Source organism: Lepidochelys kempii, chromosome 15 (assembly GCF_965140285.1).
Source record: "Lepidochelys kempii isolate rLepKem1 chromosome 15, rLepKem1.hap1, whole genome shotgun sequence".
Classification (NCBI taxonomy): Eukaryota; Metazoa; Chordata; order Testudines; family Cheloniidae; genus Lepidochelys; species Lepidochelys kempii.
In genome coordinates, this window is record NC_136394.1 from 14,564,808 (window position 1) to 14,586,329 (window position 21,522).

A 21,522-nucleotide genomic window follows, 5' to 3' on the forward strand; every position below is an offset into this window, starting at 1 on the left:
AAAAAAAAACAAAAAAACCCAGAAGCCCCAGATAAAAGGGTGTGGAAGCATGTACACACAATTTAGCTTCTAGAGGAAAGTTTTCTTTTGGAATTTAAACATTCTGCTGCGGTGCTGGACACTCATGACACAATCCGATTGAGCTCTGACATATATGCCAGACAGTGCCACTAATGCATCTAGTTCGGATTGTCCTACGGGAGTAAAATGCAAAAAAAAAAACCAAACAAACAAACAAACAAACATGGCCATTGTTAAATTAGAGTAGATTATTAAAACTGAACATTTAAAAGCAGTGGTAGGAAGCAAAGTAAAGATTGGTTTGATGTATTAAATTTGAAAAGCCCAAAGCTTCAAGCCTTTGAATAATTACAATTTCTCCTGACTGTGCTCTACTTATTTCAGAAGAGGTTTTAGAGTATTTTCTGAACCGGTGATTTTCCTTAGTTTTTATGCTACAGCAAATAGAATGTATTTTAGAAGCAACATTATAACCATATCCTTGTTCATTTTATCTCATGGAACAACATTTCTAAAACTGGACAAAAACAGATTTAAAAGAGAAAGCTGTTCCCTAGAGTTGTGTGTGTTTGCTGTTCTGTAGACTCCCGTTGTGTTCATTTTACTTTCATAAGACACACACAAAAAGAAAAGGAGGACTTGTGGCACCTTAGAGACTAACCAATTTATTAGAGCATAAGCTTTCGTGAGCTACAGCTCACTTCTTCAGATGCAAACCAATTTATTAGAGCATAAGCTTTCGTGAGCCACAAGTCCTCCTTTTCTTTTTGCGAATACAGACTAACACGGCTGTTACACAAAAAGAAGTATCCTATAACTGAAACCAATCAGTTCTCTTAGCCAAGCTATGATCAAAATACAAAATGGAGTAGCAGGCTAAGAAGCATACATAAGTATCAAAGCACAGGAATCAAATACTTTCCATAGCCAAAGAATGGAAAAAACACTTCAATTATTTCTCTTCTCCTCTTGTGAGAGTGAATGGAATAATCATTTTACCAGGATGTTACAGTACAAAAACAAGGCGACAGTGCTTGTGGATGATGTGCTGGAATGTTGCTTTGGTTTTTGGCTTCCAGTTGCTTTTCAGTAGGTCTGACAAAGGCATTTAAATTCACTAACCCCTAGTAACAGCAGCTCTGATTTGTGACATCATAGCCCCACATCATACATTAAACAATGCTGAAGATTCTACAACATCTAACTCAAGAGAAGCAGGGCATCTCAGATGGCCACCATGGAATATATAACAACAGGCTTCTGGCATACGTGATGCACAGTCAACTTCAACTTATGAATCACTTGTTGCCTCTGGCACCATGGATGATGTTGCAGTCCTTAAAAAGAGAGGCTACATCATGGGGGGAAATTTGGGAGAAGGGTCTTATGCTAAAGTAAAATCTGCCTACTCCGATCGACTGAAATTTGATGTAGCAGTAAAGATCATAGACCGGAAAAAAGCTCCTCATGACTTCCTGGAAAGATTTCTCCCCAGAGAAATAGAGATTTTAGCAAAAGTGAATCACTGCTCCGTGGTCAAAACCTATGAGATTTTTGAGACCTCTGATGGCAAAGTCTACATTGTGATGGAGCTGGGTACAAAAGGAGACTTACTGGAGTTCATCAAGAGCAAAGGGGCTTTGACTGAAGATGTAGCTCGCAAGATGTTTCGCCAGCTGTCTTCTGCCATCAAGTACTGCCACGATTTGGATATTGTCCACAGGGATTTGAAATGTGAGAACCTCCTTCTAGACAAAGACTTTAATATCAAACTGTCAGACTTTGGCTTTTCCAGACGACTGACTCGAGATGAAAATGGCAAAGTTATTCTCAGTAAAACCTTCTGTGGTTCTGCTGCGTATGCAGCCCCTGAAGTGTTACAAGGCATTCCCTATCAGCCTAAGATTTATGACATATGGAGTCTGGGTGTTATTTTGTATATAATGGTCTGTGGATCAATGCCATATGACGACTCAAACATTAGAAAAATGCTAAAGATTCAGAAAGAACACAGAGTGCACTTTCCCAGGTCTAAAAACTTGACAGTTGAATGCAAAGATCTTATTTACCGCATGCTGCAGCCAGACGTGGCTCGGAGGTTGCACATAGATGAGATTTTAAATCATATTTGGATGCATACTCCAAAATCCAGAGTTCCTTCAGCAACTTCATTTGTAAAAGAGGGAGAGTGTTCTCGGAATCTTGGCAAGTTAAAGTCAGAGCACAAACAGGAAATAGAACCCCCGGAGGAATCTCAGCCAGATAGACCAGATTACAAAACGGAGTTTAAAGCAGTACCCAGATTGGAGGCAGTACCGGAAGCAGAGGATGCCGTTCCCGAAGAAGAGCAAGAGGAAGTTAATGACCTTACAGATGAAATGCAAAGAACAGGGATCAAAAATGGTGATGACTAAAGAATAGCCACCTGCAAGAGTCGTTTGCATGGCATCAGCACAACTAATGAATAAGACGATGAAGTTAGTTTTGAAAAACAAGAGCCCGGAACAGGAGAAAGTAAAGTCCATTCATAACAAACAATTATTTTATAGCAATTCTATTAAATTTTCTTCTTAGTAACCATGTTGCTGAATTGAAGGGTTAAATAAGGAGGTAGATTTTCCAAGCCATCTAATAGATTTATATGCCCAATTCACATCAGGCCTATGGAGTACTTTTTCCATAGCTGCCTCACGGTTGAATGCTGAAATGCTGCGGTGAGTTAAGGTTTCTTTTGCGCAATGTTTCATCACAATCTCATGCCCCTTTCACATTTGGGCATTAACACAGTGGCAGCTAGCCCTCTCCCAGCCTGTTCTGTTACATGCATAGGGAAAAAGGGTCACGGTTTCCTTTCATAGTCCAGTGCCGCAGTGTTGCTGGAGTTATTGGGTGGGCCAATTTCTCACCTCACTAAGATTTACTAGCGATTCAATGCAGCAGCATCACAACAGCAGGCTTGGCTCTTTTTTTTTTTCCCCCCCTCTTCATTTTCTGATGCAGAGAAATGGATTTTGCTAAACCATGTCACAGTGTAAATGGAGCGCTGATATGCAATTGATTACAAGTGCTGATCTGCTTACCTGTAGGGAAAAGGCAAACTGCACTACTAAGACCCCTAGATTTGTCATATTCTAATAACAGGGAACTATTATTGTTTAATGCAGCGAAGGGGACGCCCTCCCTTACAAACCGTAGCTGGGCCTGGAAACGTGCCTTCTGTTAGAAGTAACACCTGAGATTACTGGAACTCAGGATTTGCCTCACTTCACTTTTACTTTGTAAATTTGACAGCACTGTGTCTAGCTAATATATGTCTCCTGTTGTTTGTGACAGACTCTGAGGCAGGTACTGGATTAATTCACGAAAGAAATGGAGCATTTTGAAATGTGATTGTAAAGCCATAAAGTGGCTGGAGGGACTCAGGGGCAGCTGTAGAGTTTGAAACGACTTTGGTTTCTTTTTTTCAAGCTGCCCAACCTTCAAGTGACCATGTTCCACTGAACTGTCCCATTTTATAAACAACTTTCCAGTGTCACATTAACAATTTAGGAATAACCAGCGGTGACGTTCTTGTCAACCTGAGCAGGGAGGGAGATCCGGAACAGTGTTAGCTTTTTCCTGGGCATTGCGTGGGGAAAATCAGGTTCTGGTTAGCACCACCCATGTAGGGTCAACTGCCGAGTCCCCTTTCCCCTGAAGGAGGGATTGCAAGTAGCCCCAGTTAGTTTTACAAAAGTCACGCTTGACATGGTGGTCACTGCCCTACTAGAAAAGGGCCATACCACCCACTCCCACTGGAATAGCTTTAAAACCACACCAATAACTCAAGCAGTAGTTTGGTTTTTAAACAGTACTTTTTGTACATTCTGTAAATAATTCCCTACAGTTATACACCAATCCCTGCCTGGGGGATGCTATTACAAACATTCAGCATCTTTGAGAAAAGCACAGCAATTGGTTACAATACCTGAGTGAGCTAAATCTTTACTACAATTTAGAAGCAGGGTTGAGGGAAGAGGGAAGTACCAGATCCCTGCTCGCCCTCAGCAGCTACAAAAGTGATTGGGAGAGGGGCATAGCAGTGAGGTCCAGGACTCACTCCCCCTGACCCCTTTGCTGAGAAGGCCAGCTCCTCTCCCACAGCACAGACCCTGCCTGGTGAGAAGGGGGAGAGTCCTGGCAATTACTGTGAGCCGCATTCCATGGGCAGCGGTTATAGGCTCTATCGATTGTCTCCACCATCGGCTGCTAGGTGTTGAATCACCTTTAGCTGCTGGAAGGGAGGAGTTTCCTCTTTTCCCTTTGCTGCAGCCTCCTGGTTGCTGCGAGCCACCGGGGGAGGTGTGTCTCCACTACTCCATATCCCTCCTCCAGGCTGCTGAAGGAGCCAGGGAAAAGGGAGGGATGAGAAGAGGGGCAGCTAGGGAACTTTCTAGGTCTAACTTTCCCACCAATCACTCCAGCTCCTACTCACAGCCTTCCCAAACCACCGCCACCAGGGTGTTCTGAACAGCAGCAGTTGTGAAACTGACCCCAGTCTGAATTTCACTCTGCTGCTGCAGGGCAGAGCGAGGGGCAGCACTGGCACCATCTGCAGAGGGAGGAAGGCGATGCATTGTTTACATTTGCCAAGCTCTCTTCACAACAGCGCAACAGAAATATTTAGTAAGTGAAAGCTCATGTCTGCCAAAACGAACAGTTTATGCCCCACTCCCTCACCAGAAAATGCTTCCATTCATTAAAGCAGATTTTTCTAACCTTGAATTGTAACATTAATAAAAATAACATTCTGTAGGTTTTAGAAACATCTCTCACCCCTACTTCCACGCTCTCCACAAGTGAGCCGTGTGAATGCATTCGCTCAGCACTTGTTGCCATCGTGGTTATCCTCTGTCAGCCTGACTCTTTTGCTGCCAAGCAGAGCGAGGCAGAAAATACAGCTTGCTGAAGTGAATGATGGGGGATCAGAGACTTTCAAGCTTGTACAGAAAGTTCTACTTTTAAAGAGCAAGACAGAGAGAGATTGGCCATTAAAAATAATAATAATAATAATAATAATAGAATTTTATACCTTGGAAAAACCAACTGATCTCACCAATTCAAATACAGCCTGAGCCAATGGCCACTGAAGTAAATGAGAAGCTGGCCATTGAAGTCAGTGGAAACTGGATCAGGACCATATGGAGCTGTGTTGTGGCTCTCTAAACCACATCAGATGGTCAAGGTGACAGCTTTATTTGCAATGATTATATTTGACACACACATAAAAAGCCAGTGATGCATTCCTTGTAACCAGAGGCAGTGAGGAGCACTTTCCTAGTGCACAAGAAACTACACAAAGGCTGCTGACCTTCCACTTTGACCCCCCCCCTTTTTTTTTAAAAAAAGAATAAAGCCTCACTTGAAAGGTGATGCCACAGCAACAGTAAATTTCACTGTCCCAGGCTGACCTCTCCCCCAAATGACTGCATTCAATGTCAGAGCACTGTAAAATGCTGGTGTGCTTCAGATCAAACACTGACGACTTGTTTGTTCTGCTCAGATTCTAAGATTTCCAAAGTTCTTTATGACATCTACAACTTGCTGGGTATTTCAGATGTGCACTCCCATAAATAGCTCCTGCTGTACTTCACTGCAGGGCAAAAATACTTGCCACATTTCTGGACTCTACCCAGGAGGGCAGACGAATAGAAAATGTGTGCACTGAAGGCTGCTCCTCTGTGTCCTCAAAGGACTAATGCTCACCAATGGGCCTGTTGGACACTAAAGAGTGCAGTTTAAATGGATGGAAAGTTAGAGAGAGGCTTTCTGGTATTTTGGCTCTTTCTATGCAGAATTGGGATTGGAAGAGGAAAGAATACGGAGACTTGCCTACATCTCTTCTTTACTCAGCAGAACAGCATTTTTCAGTGGAACACACAGCCATAAGCAAGGAAGTTTCACACCTTGGTTCAGGCCTTAATACAAAGGCTTGCTATTTTATAAATAGACATCTGTACAGAAAGAGAGGCACTCAAATGCAGTCAGCAGGGTCACGCTTTTTAAAAAAAACAAGGAGAATTACAAAAAAATATTCCAAACATTTCTGGCTATTTTCCAAAAGTCCAAGCCCTTTTTTGCTATTTCTGGAAACGACCTTGTCCCCTACCGATTCTGTGTAACATGTCCACGTGGTATGAAGAGAACTTATACCACACTGGTAAATAGTCTGCTTCCAAAACGCATGTTGCACGCTGCTCCACTCTTGTTCTAGTAATGGCATGTCAAGTGCGGGAACTATGCACTACTTGAGGGCAGAAATGGTCCCCAATCCAGCAACTGCTAGATGACATTCTAGCAGCTTTAAGCAAATGCCCCTTGCTCCTGGCAGCGCATACTGCTCTCAGCTTGCACACAGCCCTGCTGGTGAAGGTTGTATTCAGAAGAAATCAGATGCCTTTCGTCTTTTAGGGAGCTGCAGCAGGTTGTCTGTGATTGAAGCGGGATCTTGTGTTACTGGCATCTCAGAGACAGTCCTAGGAGGTGGGGTGCTAGTGGGGGTGCGAGACCCTCCTGCTGGGGTCTTATATCCAGGGGTTCCTGGGTGTGCTGGAGAAGGGGTATAACTGGCTCGCAGGGCTTTGTCAGTGTATTTGCTTGCCGTCCTGTTTACTAGTCGTTGCAATGCTGGTGACATAGCTGGACTCAGTCCTTTTGGAGTGAGGCTGCAATAGAAGCAGAATAGTTTTAAAATGCAAAAGCTGTGTATCAGAGAGCACACAGATCACTGAACAGATGCAGCACCTCCCAGGCCCTGCAAACTCTGACTCGCACGCTCCCTTCTCCTTCCACTCCTGCATTACTTGAATCATTCAGAGCACAGCTCAGGACAGAGCCTGGCCATTCTGCTCTTCTGGCAGCAATGCCTGAACTCTCCTCCCACTTGTGTGGTTAAACCTCAGCCCCGCTGTCTCTCTCTCTGATTAATGGCAGGAGCCCCCCGAATGCGAGCAATGCTCCCTTGCCTTCTCTTTAGGTCCATTGAATCCTCTCCGTCCCTACCCCAAACAACCAAGTCCTGGAACGTCTCTGCCTTTTGTGATCATTTGGGGCACTTACCCTCCTGGAGCAAGGGCAGTTTGGCCTGGGAGGAGAGTTCCCAAAGTACATACCTCTCTACCGTACTGCCAACAGCCTTCTCCTAGAAACTGGGCTTGTTCACATCTAAAGTCTCCTCCCAGTTTGAGTTTATCCATTCTTGCTTCTCAAAGCCCCTCCTTCTCCTGATCCTTGTACTCCTTCTCCTCACCCAAATGCCTTTCCTCTATGCATACTGATTTAACTCTTACTAGACAGCACTTGCTATTCTCCCCCACTGCCAGGGACAGTTTAATATGGAGACGTCTCACTTGGCCAAGTTTTCCGTGACTCTTCTTAACGCTTCCTGTTTCTTCGCTCGGTTTTTAGCAGCCGCCTCATTGGCCATCTTGAGTCCTAACCGCTCTCTGCGCCCAGGCTCCAGGATCTGTAAATACACCAAACCAGGTAAGTCTCCAGGCTGCTAACCAAGCCCATTCATAGCTGGAGTCCAACCCGTAAGGATCTACATTAAGGATGGGAGGGGAAGAGAACCCACTCTTAGCTTTGCTGCTATCTGGACAGCCAGAGGCAGTTGAAGATACAGCAGAATCCCCAAGCTGAAGATCTGTGTAACAAAAATGGTAAAACAGTAACTGCCTCCTTGGCTGAAGTGAACGCTGGCATTTCCTCCAGTTGTCTTCCCTGAACAAAATGTATCACCTCTGTTTTACCTGGGTCAGCCTTCAGCCACTCAGCTGTCATCCAAGCCACAATCATTGCTAAGCTCTGGGAAAAACCAACCAACTGCACTGCCCAGGTCTGACAAAACGGAGATAGAAGAATTCCACTGCTGCTATCCTCAGGAATCACACCCAAAAGGTGCTCACTGTTCTCCAGGTAGGGAATGGGAGACGTCCTGCATCTGAGGTGAGATGCAGTTAATAGAGCCAAGCCACCTCCCCAAACCTCACTGGACTCAGATGTCTCAGCTGGTGGTGATGGGCCAGCAGGGCCAAGCTGGAAGGAAGCCACCCAGCAGGAAAAGTTTGATTTAAGACTCCCTAATCTACTTATATATCAAATCCCAAAAATGAGACACCCTCCTCTTCTCCAGACTCTTGGAGAACCCCAGAATATTCAACCTCAGGATGCCTGGGATGGACCAGGAGCCCTCATGGCCAGAACATTTTATCCAGCTAAACTCTACCCATAGGGCCTAGATAGCCAGTACCACAGCCAAGTCATAACCCCTACAATAATAAATGTTAGTCTATAAGTGACTGCTCCCCTGCCCCACCACCCCAGTCCATCCCCCAAAAGATCTGAGTGCTGAAATCTGACATGGAATACCTTAAAGGCCGGTCCAGGTGTCCTGTCCACATACGGCGTTTCTGACCCATCTACTCGCAATGGGGTGCTCTCTATCTCACCCCACGTCATAAGAGGAGAGTCGTTCACACCTAGCAACAAGTTAAGAAGAGTCAGTCTGGGATGCAAGACATTTGTAGAGACTGCAACACCCAGAATGTGTGTGCTCTGCCCTAACACAGGGGCGGTCTTCTCCCCACAATGGTTAACAGAAGCTGGTTATGAAACAGCATAAATCACTGGTCAGCCAATGGAACAGCCATCACTACAGAGACGATCACACTCACTGTAGGAAAGATACACCATCCCTTTACCAATATCTAGAGCTGCAGGACAATTTCCCAGAGCCTGATCTAGTAGCTGGCTTATCAGGATAAACCATGGGATCTTCCCCCTAACGGATTTCTGTCTTAGAGAATATTTATACCATGGAAAGGAACTGCACTGAGCATGCCAGCTGCAGGCTTTGCCAGGTGCTGGAAAGGACACAAGGATCCCCAGTCTTCAATACGAATGACTAAAAATAAAATGGTCGCAGGAACGTCAGCATAAAATCAGTTAGCCCCCAATAAAAACAGAGCCCATTAGATTCTTATGAAGTAACAGAGAGGTCATCGTATAGACTACACAATACAGATCTATTCAAAGGGAGGGAGAGAAAGCCGTAGGGCTGAGGGAGATTGGGAGTGGTGATAATGGATTGTAAAATGAACAGGAGCTTGCAATGCACTAGGGAGCACAGAGAATCTGTTTGGATCAGAATGGCACAAAACCCCAGCGTGCTGTTAATGGATCTATCCTAGTACAGGGGCTGCCCTTTGGATAAGTTGGAACGCTGAACTGTTGAATCATTACCATTGTGAACTGGCCTCAACCATTGACCCACTGGCTCCTAACAGTCCCTTTCTCCCCATCAGTCTCACAGATTTCCTTGTTTTCTGACACCCTGCGCTGCATGAAAAGAGAGGAGCCCAAACTCAAGCAATATCTACAACCCTGCATTGTACAGGAGGTCAGACTAGATGATCATAATGGTCCCTTCTGACCTAAATATCTATGAATCAAGCACCAAGGGCAAAAAACAAAGGCGGATTCCGACAGAATGAAACATACTGAATTCCTCAAAGCCTGTGCTGAGGCTGTATTACCTGCCTAGAGAACTTCCTATCAGCCTCCACTAAAGCTGCCAAATCCCTCCCAAGGAGCTATCCAGGGTGGCAAACCACACCATTAATCCAGACCACCCACAACCTGCATCAGAGCAGGGCACCAAGTGCTGCGAAGAGCTATCTTACTTTGCTGAAAAGATCCCACACGTTCAGGAAGGCTTCTCAACCAGCATGGATCCACTCTACCTGCACCCATCAACCCACCTGCATTCCCAGAGTTCAGGGCACTCACTCACCAAGAGGTTGTGGACACCCTAAAAGTGTCCCGACACAAGACTTGTGAATCTGACTCACACCGCTCCAGGCGTGTTTGTGACCCTCTTTCACAACAGTGCCGCTCCCAACTAAAACAGCCAGAATCTGCTCTTCCAGTCCTACCAACACCAAAGAAACTCACTCTGGATACTTCAGTCCTAGTTATCTTTCAGCCCATGTCAAACCTCCCATTCCTGAGCAAGTTTACAAAGAAGCTAGCAAGAGGCCAACTACCAGCTCATCTAACTGAGGCCAACGTTCTAGACCTGGCACAATCTGTATTCACACCAGGATACAAAACTGAAACTGCTTTAGTTGCACTGCTGGATGATCTCCTGCTGCCAGTGGCTAGAGGGCAGACAGACTCCATTCTCATCCTCCTGAGCTTCTCTGCAGTTTTCAACACTGTTGACCATGAGATGCTATGATCTTACCTGAGAGGGGTGGCAGGAGTCCAGGGTAACGTGCTAAAGTGGTTTCAGTCCTTCCTGGAGGAATGCACCCAAAGAGTAGTGACGGGAAACTGCACCTCCACTACTACCCCTCACTTGTGGGTTCTACAAGGATCAATTCTCTCTCTAGACCTTCTCAATATCTACATGCAGCCACTAGGTGAACTGCTCAACAGACATGGACTCAAGTGCCACTAACATGCAGATGACACACAGCTCTCCCTGTCCTTCACATCATATGTCCACATCACTAGCACCACGATGGCCCAGTGCTTGGCTGAGATCAGCTCACGGACGAAGAACAGCTGACAGAACCCGAACAAAACACAGGTGATGCTGGTGGGCAGAGAAAGGTATTTTGAGGAGTTGGCAGCCATGGTGCAATCTCCTTTGATTGATGCACAATTGGTCACATCAGTCCATAGTCTAGGAGGACTTGGATTCCTCACTGACGCTGAACTCTCACATAGCAACAGCTGGGAGTAATGCTTTCTATCATCTCCAGTTGGCTAGGACACTCTGTACCATCCTGGCAGATGAAGACCCGCCCTCAGTTATTCATGTCTTCATCACTGCTCGACAGGAGTACAGCAACACGATACTCCTGGGCATGAAACCGAAACTCCCGTTAGGACAAAACACCGCAGCACATCTCCTCAGCAGCACAGGCTGCTGCGAGCACATCACACCTGTCCTCCGCTCTCTACACTGGCTTCCCATGGCATGGGTCCAGGTTATCTAAAAGACCAGAGCCTTCTCCCGGGGTGGCCTAAGACTGTGGAATGAATTCCCTCCAGAGCCGAGGACTATCACAAACCTCCCCACTTTCCACTTCAAGTGCAAGGCCCATTTCTTTGACGTGCCTTCACCAATATAAGCACGTAGCAACCAGTAAATGTATTTAACAGTTAACAACTGGAAAACAAAACGAGACAAAACAAAAAGCACTCCCAAAACATGACACTCCCCCACACGCTTCTCCCTCTGGGGAAGAGGAGGGCAGAACAAACACCACGTGACAGATGTGCTTAATGCACTACTGGAAGGCACTCAGCTACTTCAGTGATGAGTACTGTATAAAACGATCTATATAGAATAGAACTGCTGGGGGGAGGGGTAAATGTTTGTGAAATGCTTTGAGATCCTTGGATATAGGCACTAGAGAGACAATCACCACCAGAAAGTTACAAGTGCCATGCTCCCCTCAGAGTTCCTATAAGCCTCTCCTAGGATGATCTAGTCCATTCGACCCGAGTCCAGCGAAGCAGCATCTACGTCTCAGAGCCTCCTGAGCCCAGCATCGTTTCTATCTTTGGACTGAGACTTGACAGAGCATTAAATTGGCATATTCTCTACCCCAGAGACCCATTGGCTCAACAGACATACAGAGTCGAAGTCAAAGCTGCCCGATTAAAGAAGCATTGACTCCTAGGGTGGAGTGTTCATCAAAAGGTCAGTGGAACAGGACAGCATTGCAAACTACTTCGCTTTTACGTCAGAGCAAAAAAAAGTCTCTTCTTACCAGGGGCAGGAGAAGGGGTGGCCACAAATCCATATCCATTCACTTTTGGAGACTCCTGAGGGATCAGCTCCTTCCCATCTGGCCCTACTTTGCCCTGTTTGTACTAGAACAGAAAAGCTGGCATCAATCGGGTGCACTTGGAGAAAGCAGACAATTAGGCACATTTGCCACGTTCAGTTCTCATAACTCATGCACCTCTCCCAATGAGGGGTATTTCGGTCACAAGCATGTCCTGTCTGTAAACGAACCTGGGCATTGAGGGCTGCTGCCTGCTGGAGCTGGGATTTGCTCACAGCTTGGCTGAATGGATCTCTCAGAAAGCGGGTGTTTCTATGGACAACTTCTCGAGGCTTCTTAAACACATCATCCTCATCGGGCACACCTGGAACGGCAAGCCAAGACATCAAGGAAAGGGCTGAGGGCCCACTAACAGGGGGCAGGCTGACCTAAAGCCCCCAAACAAACAATCTCAGGGATCAGTACACAGTTCTGCAAGACACAATGTACAGATGCAATTATATTTTGCCATTTCCACCCATTTAAAATAAAGTTCACATTAATGCAGTTAGGTGTCTAACCTACCACCTGAAAAACCAGGACAAAATCAAGGCTACATTAGAAAACCAGGAAACACATAAGAGTTCCCACATTTCACATGAAGGTTATTTACCATGCATTCATAGCCAAAAAAGGCATCGAGGCCCAGTCTGGGTTTGTTAAAGGATCCCATTGCCTTTTAGACGGCAGCCAAGGGACCAGCAAAGCCCACATATACAGAGCTGAGTAGGACGGTAGGAGGAAAGAGGGGAACTGAAAGTGCTCATTAACAAGACAAACCCAATAGGAAGGAGCTAGGACTCCTGAAAACAAACAGCCACCGCAATGTGGGTAATGAGCGACAGGATGACAAATGGCAGCAGGGTCGAAACAACGCAGGAATGACATGGGAAAGAATGAAACTGAGCATATCCCTGCCTTGCAGAAGGAAAAGCTGCAAAGTGCAATCTTACCACAGTGACAGCAAGTCAGGTACCTGAACAAGTGCTGGGGAAAGCAAAATGGAAATGCAGGTGCTTTGTGACATCCACCCACCTGAACCAGTGCATGTTTCCAAATCTGCTGATGCCTCTTAAGGGGCCAGTTTGCTTTACCTGCTGGGTAATACATCAGGGAATTCTGAGCCTTGTACTCCCAGGTCTCCACGCCAGCTTTCCCGCTCTCCAGCGCCTGCTGCTCTGCTGAGGGAAGTGCCAGATTCTCAAGTCGTCGCTGGAATCAAATTTAAAACAAAGCCTGAATTGCAGATTCTCATTTCAGACTGAAAATAAGCTTGAAAATTCATCTGCTTGATGCTCTGCTTTTCATCTTTTACATCTTGTGTCTTTCAGAGAAGAGCAGTTCAGAGACTGGATTTATCTGAAGAGACCAGAGACAACGGCTATAAAATAAGATACCAAGTTTAAAGGAAGAGGTGCAAATATTAGAGAAATGCAAGAAGGCATTCCAGGGCTCTCTCTCTTCTGTGCCCCAGGCTGACTCAATCACTGTGTTTTGAGACTGCTACTCTGGTGTTGGCCTTTTAACTTTGGTATCAGATCTTTTGAGTGGACAGGATGTATACGGGGCTAAAAAAAAGTGCACATTATTTGTTACAGAATCTTTGTAAACTTAAGTTCACAAAGCTCTTTGAGATTAAATGCTGAGTGGTCCTCTAGAAATACTGACAGCAGAGCTCCCCGCACCAGTAACAGCTTCCCCTTCCCCAAGTCCCATAAAACTTTATTAACTAGACAAGACACTTTTTCAGTGTTTCTGGTCATATTTAACACACTTCATATTAGCAACACAGAGGATTCTGAATGCCAATAATTGAAAAAGATCAAGAATTTGTCTGCCAAAGAATAAGGCATTGACAGATGAATACGAAGAGCTGTTCAACAGCTCGCTAAGGTTGTTGCCAAGAATTCTAATACTTGTACTTAGACAGTGCTTCATATTTTCAAAGCTCTGTATAACGTATATCCTCAGCATCCCTGGGGTATGTCAATATTATCCCCATGCTCTAGATGGGAACAACAGCAGCACAAAGAGGTTTAGTGAGTTGTCAAATGCTACAGCAAATTGGGGCAGAGCCAGGATTAAACTCCAGAGTTCCTAGCTCTGTATGCTAGATCTCACTGCCTCATGCACACACAACTCAAAACCAAGCAGTCAGTGTTTTATCCTTGATGCATCAGTATGATTAATTCAACAGTCACATATCTAGAGACAAGGAACAATCACAGTGGGTTCTAGTGGGACTCAACAATAGAATGGAACTTAATATTCTCTCTTCTCCCTGCCAAAGGCAAGAGAGAAACTATAAACCATCTTTCTCCCTCATTTGGTTAAACAGACGACAGCACTTGTCCACAGTACTATGTTAGAAAAGCTCAGCTACTCAGGAGCCATTTCCCCACCTGGGCAAACTCCTCTTCTGCTTCATACAGCCAAGAATGCCTGGCCTTTTCCTTCTCTTTGGCCACTTCCATGATCTGCTCAAATGAAGCATTATCCTCACTAGTGTGTTTTGTTAAGAAGCTGTCCAGGCTGGGAAGAGTGTCCTTACTCTGTTCTTTCTCCACTTCTCCTAGAGAGATGAGGGAATAAGTCTGAGGAAGAGGCTCACACTCCCCTTTCTGTAATGAGCAATGCCTGGTTATTAATCCCCCATGCAAGTATTTTCCCCCACTGGTCCACTCTTAACTTGAGCACTGGTGAGGAATCTGTATCCAAAATGAAAGTACATATGACGTACAGAGTAGTAGTATTGACTTGACTTATTGAAGGATCAGTGACCCTTTCCCACACCCATCCCCTTCAGGATCATTCATTTATTCACATTAAAGGACAATTCAGAAGTAGTTTGCCGCCAGATGACACGTCCGTGTTCATACTGTTCTGTACATGAATAGCTGTGTTCCTGCCACCTTGCCCAGGCAGAAACCCTTTTCTTGGGAAGCAATGAAGTTCTCACGTCAGAGATGGTTATTGATCCAGGCAGGCCCACATCCCAGCCAACCTGTGATGGAGTTTCACTTAGCACAGATATTAGAAGGCGCCACTTTAGTGGAAGGTTAACACCCAATAACATGCACAGCAATATTTCCCCTCCTGCTGGAGAACCCAAATAAAGAGGATAGCCCCTTCCCTACCTTCCTCCGCAGCTTTGATCCCAACCTTGGGCTTGTTCAACAAGGAAGAGGCGCCTGGGTGCACTTCGGGTGTTTCAAACGTGGCTGGAGTAACATCTGTGCCAGAGAAATAAATCCCAGCATGTGTTACAAAAATGGGGAGCAGATCATCATCATGTTACCCCTAGTGGATGAGCAAGAAGCTGCAACCTCTTCGGGGGACCTGTCTGCCAGCTCTCATTAGTCTCAGATGACCTACAGATTGTGGTTAAGAAGGAGGAATTCTTTAACTAGAGTTAGGGAAGGGTTTAAAACGACGTCTGTGTAAATCAGTTCCAAACACTGATGAAGTTTCAGCTCAACTAGATAACTGGTCCTACTCCTGCTGGGCACCAATGGCAAGATTCCCCATTGATTTCAGTGGGGGGGTGGGGGGCGGGCGGAGATTGCATTCTAAGCATTCTTTATTTTATCTCAAACAATGACAGATAAAAGCAGGCAATGATTTGTGTTCCATGGTAGCCCTCACTCGAGGCAATGCCAGTCGCAAATGGCAACACCAATACCACAGGCAGGGAACCCATTCAATGGTACATGTCCTTCACCGCAAGTTCCCAACAGTGCGGCAGCTGCCCCTTTGCGAGCCAACACCCCAACTCCATAGCAAGAAGTCAACCAGAGGCTGAGTTTACTGTGGGGAAGCCTGTAAATTACCCAGCATGAGAGTTACATGCCAACATGGGAAACAGCACCTAAAACCAGGCTGAAGGAGGGAAGATTAACCCAAAAGGAGAAAAATAAAAACCACACACACACCCCAGAAGCCCTGTAAATGGCATGCTCCCTTAAATGAAATGACTGGGAAACACACAAATTTTGTACAATGGATCTAAAATAAATAAATAAGGTGCACATATATTCTGACCAGCACATATTTCTTGCCTACAAGCATCTTCACAGCAGCTTACAGTGTGACTTGGCGTTTGCTGGCATACTTTTTCACTGCACATCCCTCTCTTCATTGCATGCCACTTCCTTGATCTCTTAGTGATGCTAAACAAGTTCTTACCTTAAAATGCTTTTAAATGTTTTAAAGCTTATACTAGGTTTATTTTTAAATCAATTCCTGGAATAGAAGCAGGTATCTAACAGTTCAGTAGAGGCCTATGACATGAACCTCTGATAATCAGGGCATCTGTTGCCACTGGAGTGTGTTAATTAAAAGGATATGCCATTGTATTAAATAAAGCTTCATAGCCGTATTCAGAAGAGGGCTTGACATAACAAGACTATCCAGAGTTATAACAGTAAGAATTAAAGAGAGCCAAGAGTTTCCAAACAGACATAGCACCTCATGTTTCAGAGCATAAGGTGACCTCTAACAAATGGGAGTTAAGAAGCAGTTTCCCCAATGGGCTGGTTATTTTATAACCGCCCCTCCGCATGGTTTCTTGTACCCTTCCTCTAAAGCAGCTGATACCAGTCACTGCCAATACATCATTGTGTCATCCAGGCTGGTAACTCCTGTGCAATCAGTACTTTTCCATAATTAGATCAGAAGGCAGCTACCATGTTGGATTCTGTGCCTTAAGTAAGTTGGGTTCCCAGTCACTCAACAACACTACAATTTACACCTTGCTAGCATAAAACAATCCATTAAAGTGACAAAAAGACAGTAGTGCTTCATATCTTTTACTTTATGACACACATCCACACTAATAGCCTGACCACGAAATCAGCCACCCAAGTGCCAGCCCTTACATGGTGCAGGTGTCTCCCTGGACCATTTCCCCAGTGAGGAGCCAAATTTGATAGCTATTTGTCTCATTTTCTCTAAGTCGCCACTTTCTTCAGCCTCCAAGTATTCCTTCTGAGCACGTAACTTCTCAACATCAGGAAAGAAATCCCTCTGAATAATTTTCTCCAAACTCTATAGTTAAAAGAAAAGAAAAAAAAAAACAGAACAAACAATTCTGAGCATATCTGGCAAGCAAGAAAAAACAAGATCAGTTTGGGGAAGATCCCTTGGAAGGGGATAAGGATTTAGGGTTCCATGAAAGGCCATGATTGACTACAGTGCATATGAATACTGAAGTCCTATTTATCCACAAGAGGTACCACAGATGCACAAACAATACCAGTGCTGGCTTCCCCGACACTGCCCCAGCAGCAGGCTCAGCTATGATCTAGAGCAGTGGTTCCCAAACTTTATTTGATGAGTCCCCCTTTGGAGATTCACGTTCCATGCATGCTCCCCTCTTTCTAAGGGGGACCAGGGGATATGGGGGCCTGTACTCACCTTGCAGCAGTTGCGCGGTCTCGGCTCCCAAGACCCGGCTTCCTCCCTGTCTCGCTCCCACCCACGGGGGAAGCAAGTGGGCTGCACTGAAGAGGCGGGGTCAGGAGTAGAGCAGAAGGCTGCACTCCTTTAGTACTGTCCCTCCTGACCCCAGCCCTTCAACACGGCCTTGTCCGTTTCCCCTGGGCAAGCTCTGTCCAGAAGGGGAAGTGGACAGGGCACTGTGTCCTGGGGCCACAGTCAGGAGGTGGCTCTGTCCCACAAGAGTCAATACTTATTAAGTGCAGCCTTCAGCTCCCCACTGTCCTCCCCAGCAGAGGAGGGTATCTGCCAGGCAATAGCTAAAGCAGTGGGCATGTGAGACAGGCAGGGAGTCTGGTCCTAGCATTTGAGACCACTTGCACAGACCCCTCTCCACCTCCCCTACCGGACTGAACCCCTCCTGACTCCAGCCCTACAGTGCAGCCCCATCAGTTCCTCATGCCCCCCGATAACCTCATTGCACACGCATGGGGGATATACACCCCAGTTGGGGAATCTCTAGATGGATCACCTCTAAGAGCAAGAGAGATTAATCACCATTACACTTCAATCCCTGGCATCTTTGCTGAGACTGCTTAAGGGCGCCAATTAGCATTAAACGTGAGGGTGGCATTGTGAAGTAGACATCAGGAAATGGATGGAACCCAACTCATTTAAAATAGGCCACTAAAGATCTGTCAGAGTGTAGAGACTTTGGATATGTCTATGCTGCAATCGAACGCATATCACAACTTGCGTAGACATACACACGCCAGCTTTCATCTGCTAGCATGGCTAAAAATAGCAGTAAAGATACAGTGGCAGGGTTTGGCCCTGGCTGTGCAAGCCCACCCAGAACCTCAGGTATGTACTTGCCTAGCTAGCCTGAGCCAGGGTCCGTGCCATGACGTCTCCACTGCTATTTTTAGCTGTACTAGCTAAACTAAAGCTAGTGGTGTACGCCAGGCTGCATTCACACCTACCCTTTGTTACATCTTATCTGGCCCCGGCTAGCAGGATAGCAACCCAAGATAAAAAGGTCCACATACCGTTAACAATCCAACCTGACCCATTTAGCCCCCTCTGGCAGATTTTTCTGCCCTTTTGAAAACGTCATGACATATAGCACCTATAATTTTGAAGGATCCCAAAATACTCTGTGAAAAACATTTATAAACATAGACCATATAGGTGTCATATTATACAGTGCTGAAACGCAGCCAGCTCTGGAGCAAAACCCAGCAACTGCAGAGCAGGGCACAGAAACGTTACACACCAATCTTGGACAGGAAACAAAGACGACTCTTATGGCCACTATAATTAAAAAGATTGGGAAAATGTATTTTCCCCTTCATTTTTCCTCTTTGTTTACTGTGTATTAGGCAGCACCTTGTACACAGTCAGTTTCACCCTTCCCTGTGTGCTCAGTGCTTTCTCCAGCTGGTCGGCTGGGTTCTCCACCCAGGAGCAGGGTTAGTAACAGTTTTAAACACAGAACATCAGGACTGTGAAGCCACCCACGTTGGCACGGGTGGGTCGGGGTGGCTGGAGTGTCTGAAACCACTTTCCCCCCTTGTTCTAATGAGCTGGGCAATGCTGAGTTGTCCGGGCCCCTTTTGGGAAGAGGCACAAAGCCTGACTCCCCGAGGCGGCGGTTCGAGCCGCAGTGGGGGACCCGATCGGGGGGGGGGGGGAATATCGCTCGCTATGTCAACCCCCCCACCCTTCACGAATGGCACAAGTTGGGGGTGCCTCGCGAGCAAAAGGAGACAGGACCCAACTCACACTGAACCTCTGACCCAAGTGCCCGGCCACTCCCCCACCACCTACCTACCCTCAGAGAGGCCTGGCCTCCCTCCCCAACCCCGCACAAGACAGGCCAGGCCTGGCCTCCCTCCCCAACCTTCCCCATCCCCCGCCCCCTCCCTCCAACAGCACCGGCCTCCCGCCCCAGGCCGCCGCCGCCCCCGACAGCTCCGGCCCCCACCGCCCCCAGGCCCGGCCCGGCCCGGCCCACCCTCCCCTCAGGCGGCCCGGCCCGGCCCGGCCCAACCTCCCCTCAGGCGGCCCGGCCCGGCCCGGCCCAACCTCCCCTCAGGCGGCCCGGCCCGATCACCTCGATGTAGCTCTCCTCGTCCAGGATCCTCTTACGGCGCTTGGGGGGCTCCTGGGCCGCTTCCCGCAGCACAGCCACGGCGGCCCCGTCGGCCTGCAGGGGCACCAGCGCCAGGGGCGAGGCGGCGGCGGTGACGGGAGCCCTCGGCTCCTCCATCGCGCCAGGCCGGGGATCGCTGTCAGCCAGGACAGGGGGCGTCCGCAGCTTCTCGGGGCAGGAACAGACACGGCCAGAATCGGGGGGAGGGAGGGGGGGGAGCTTGGCCCTTCCCAGCCACCGTCGCAACGCGCCGCTTGTTGGGACTTGTAGTTTTCTTGTCGCGCGCACGTCCCGCTTCCAGGCCGGGGCAGCGCCTGGAAAGCCTAGAGCGGCGGGCTAAAGAGAAACCACAGAGAGCGGCTGGAGCGTCGCAACGGGAGAGCGCGCCCCCTGCCGACAAGGATGAGGAAGGGGCGGCCTAGAACGCATGCGCGTCAGGGAGCACCGCCCGTGAGCTCGGGGCTGACTTTCCCTCGGTTTGATAGCAGCTAAGATTTCCAAAGGGGCCCGCCCGCGCCTCCTTGGGAGATGTTTCACTTGAGCCTGGGCTCTGGTTCACACGGACGAATGGGAGGGAGGGAGGTTTTATTTAAAGGCCTCCGCAGTCACCTTTTAGGATTCAGACAATGGCAGACTGATGTCACACTAACGCACAAGGCTGAATACAGTGATGCTTTGCCTAATTTGCAGAGTTGACTTATTGATTCTATAGATACTCTGCAGCTGGCCTGCAAATATTAATCCTATCATTTCTGAAAACTAAAAAGCAATCTACAGGACTGAATGGAACACACACACCAGAGTTTCCTGCCAGAAACACGCAATTGAAAGTAAAAATTACATGGCAGTATGTTTACTTATGTACTATCTTTGTAAGTCACAGATGGCAGGAGCTACTGCTTGTAAGTACTGCACTGAGGCTAAATACCCAGGCAGGGCAGAATTCAATTTGTATTTTTTTTTTTGTAATTTTGATGGAGAATATCAATATTATTTTTAAATATGTTCTCTATTTTTATCCATTTAAATTTTCACAGTTAGCTTAAAACCATAATTTTGTGTATTTTATTTGGATCTATTTACATTTTTGCAGTTGCAGGAAGTCTGGAGGGTCAAACAATCATTATTTATTGACAGTAGACACTGAGATATACAAAGTTAAAACTTTACAACCGTTAAAGCACAAATTGTCCAGATCACATGTCAAAATATACAAAGTAAATATTCTTAAATTAAACTTAAGTTCTCAAGCAGCATTTTCATTCACTTTACCCATCAGTGAATTTTGATTATTATCAATGGAAATATTTTTTCAGTGGTTTGTATGTGTTCGGTGCCATCGACATTTACTGATAATCCAATCCTGCCAAGCCTCTATATATCTTTGAAAAGATGGATATTCCGTTAATGTTCAATTCAAGTTTTTCAGGTAGTTTGCTTGGGGGAAATAGATTAGTATTATTTTGCCTGTATGTGTGTCCTATCCTGAAACAAGCTGACAATTCCCAGCATTCAAACCCTGGATATGTTATCCCCTAGCCATGCCCCACACCCTGGCCAGCGCTCCCAACTTTCAGGGCTGCGCTCTTCAGCTGCAGTTCCCCGGTAGAGCAAGTTCTCCACCAGAAAATGGCATCACTCAGGCTTAACTCAATACCCTTGTGTTGAAAATTCTACACTAGTGTGTGGCTCTTGGTGTGAGCCCTGCAGGACAGAAGGAAGGCAAAGGTGCTGTGGAGTGTAAAGTGTTATTTACAGTGATAGAATCTTTGTGGACTTATTTCAGAATAGCAGCCGTGTTAGTCTGTATTTGCAAAAAGAAAAGGAGTATTTGTGGCACCTTAGAGACTAACCAATTTAAAGTTACTTCTTTTGTCAGGAGCATCATGTTTGGCAAGCTCAATGCCAGGGCTCCAATCCCAGTACCAGCTGTCTCCCCAATACATTTATTTATGAATCTTTATTTTACAGACAGCTTGAAAAGAACTCCAGCAGCATTTACTGCACATACACACCCCATTACCCACA

General features: G+C 46.5%; 2 protein-coding genes and 1 long non-coding RNA gene across 3 annotated transcripts in view; 2 read left to right on the forward strand and 1 right to left on the reverse strand.

Annotated features, from left to right (window-relative positions):
- The window catches only part of LOC144929484 (uncharacterized), a 45,167-nt gene extending 29,720 nt beyond the window's left edge, over positions 1-15,447 (forward strand). Inside the window, exon 3 of the long non-coding RNA XR_013634730.1 lies at positions 13,235-15,447. This is a non-coding gene — a long non-coding RNA (uncharacterized LOC144929484). The remainder of the gene's footprint in view (positions 1-13,234) is intronic.
- LOC140898704 (testis-specific serine/threonine-protein kinase 2) lies at positions 1,273-2,526 on the forward strand. The gene has a single exon (XM_073312906.1). It carries the CDS (start codon positions 1,341-1,343, stop codon positions 2,433-2,435), a length of 1,095 nt encoding a protein of 364 aa, XP_073169007.1. The 5' UTR covers positions 1,273-1,340; the 3' UTR covers positions 2,436-2,526.
- On the reverse strand, positions 2,709-19,801 carry ESS2 (ess-2 spliceosome associated protein). Its single transcript, XM_073312905.2, has 10 exons — positions 19,456-19,801; positions 16,781-16,949; positions 15,041-15,136; positions 14,306-14,475; positions 12,998-13,115; positions 12,095-12,228; positions 11,847-11,949; positions 8,431-8,540; positions 7,410-7,525; positions 2,709-6,725 (listed from the first exon to the last, which is right to left on the reverse strand). Exons 1-10 carry the CDS (start codon positions 19,609-19,611, stop codon positions 6,440-6,442), a joined length of 1,458 nt encoding a protein of 485 aa, XP_073169006.1. The 5' UTR covers positions 19,612-19,801; the 3' UTR covers positions 2,709-6,439.
- Between the last annotated feature and the right edge of the window lie 1,721 nt (positions 19,802-21,522).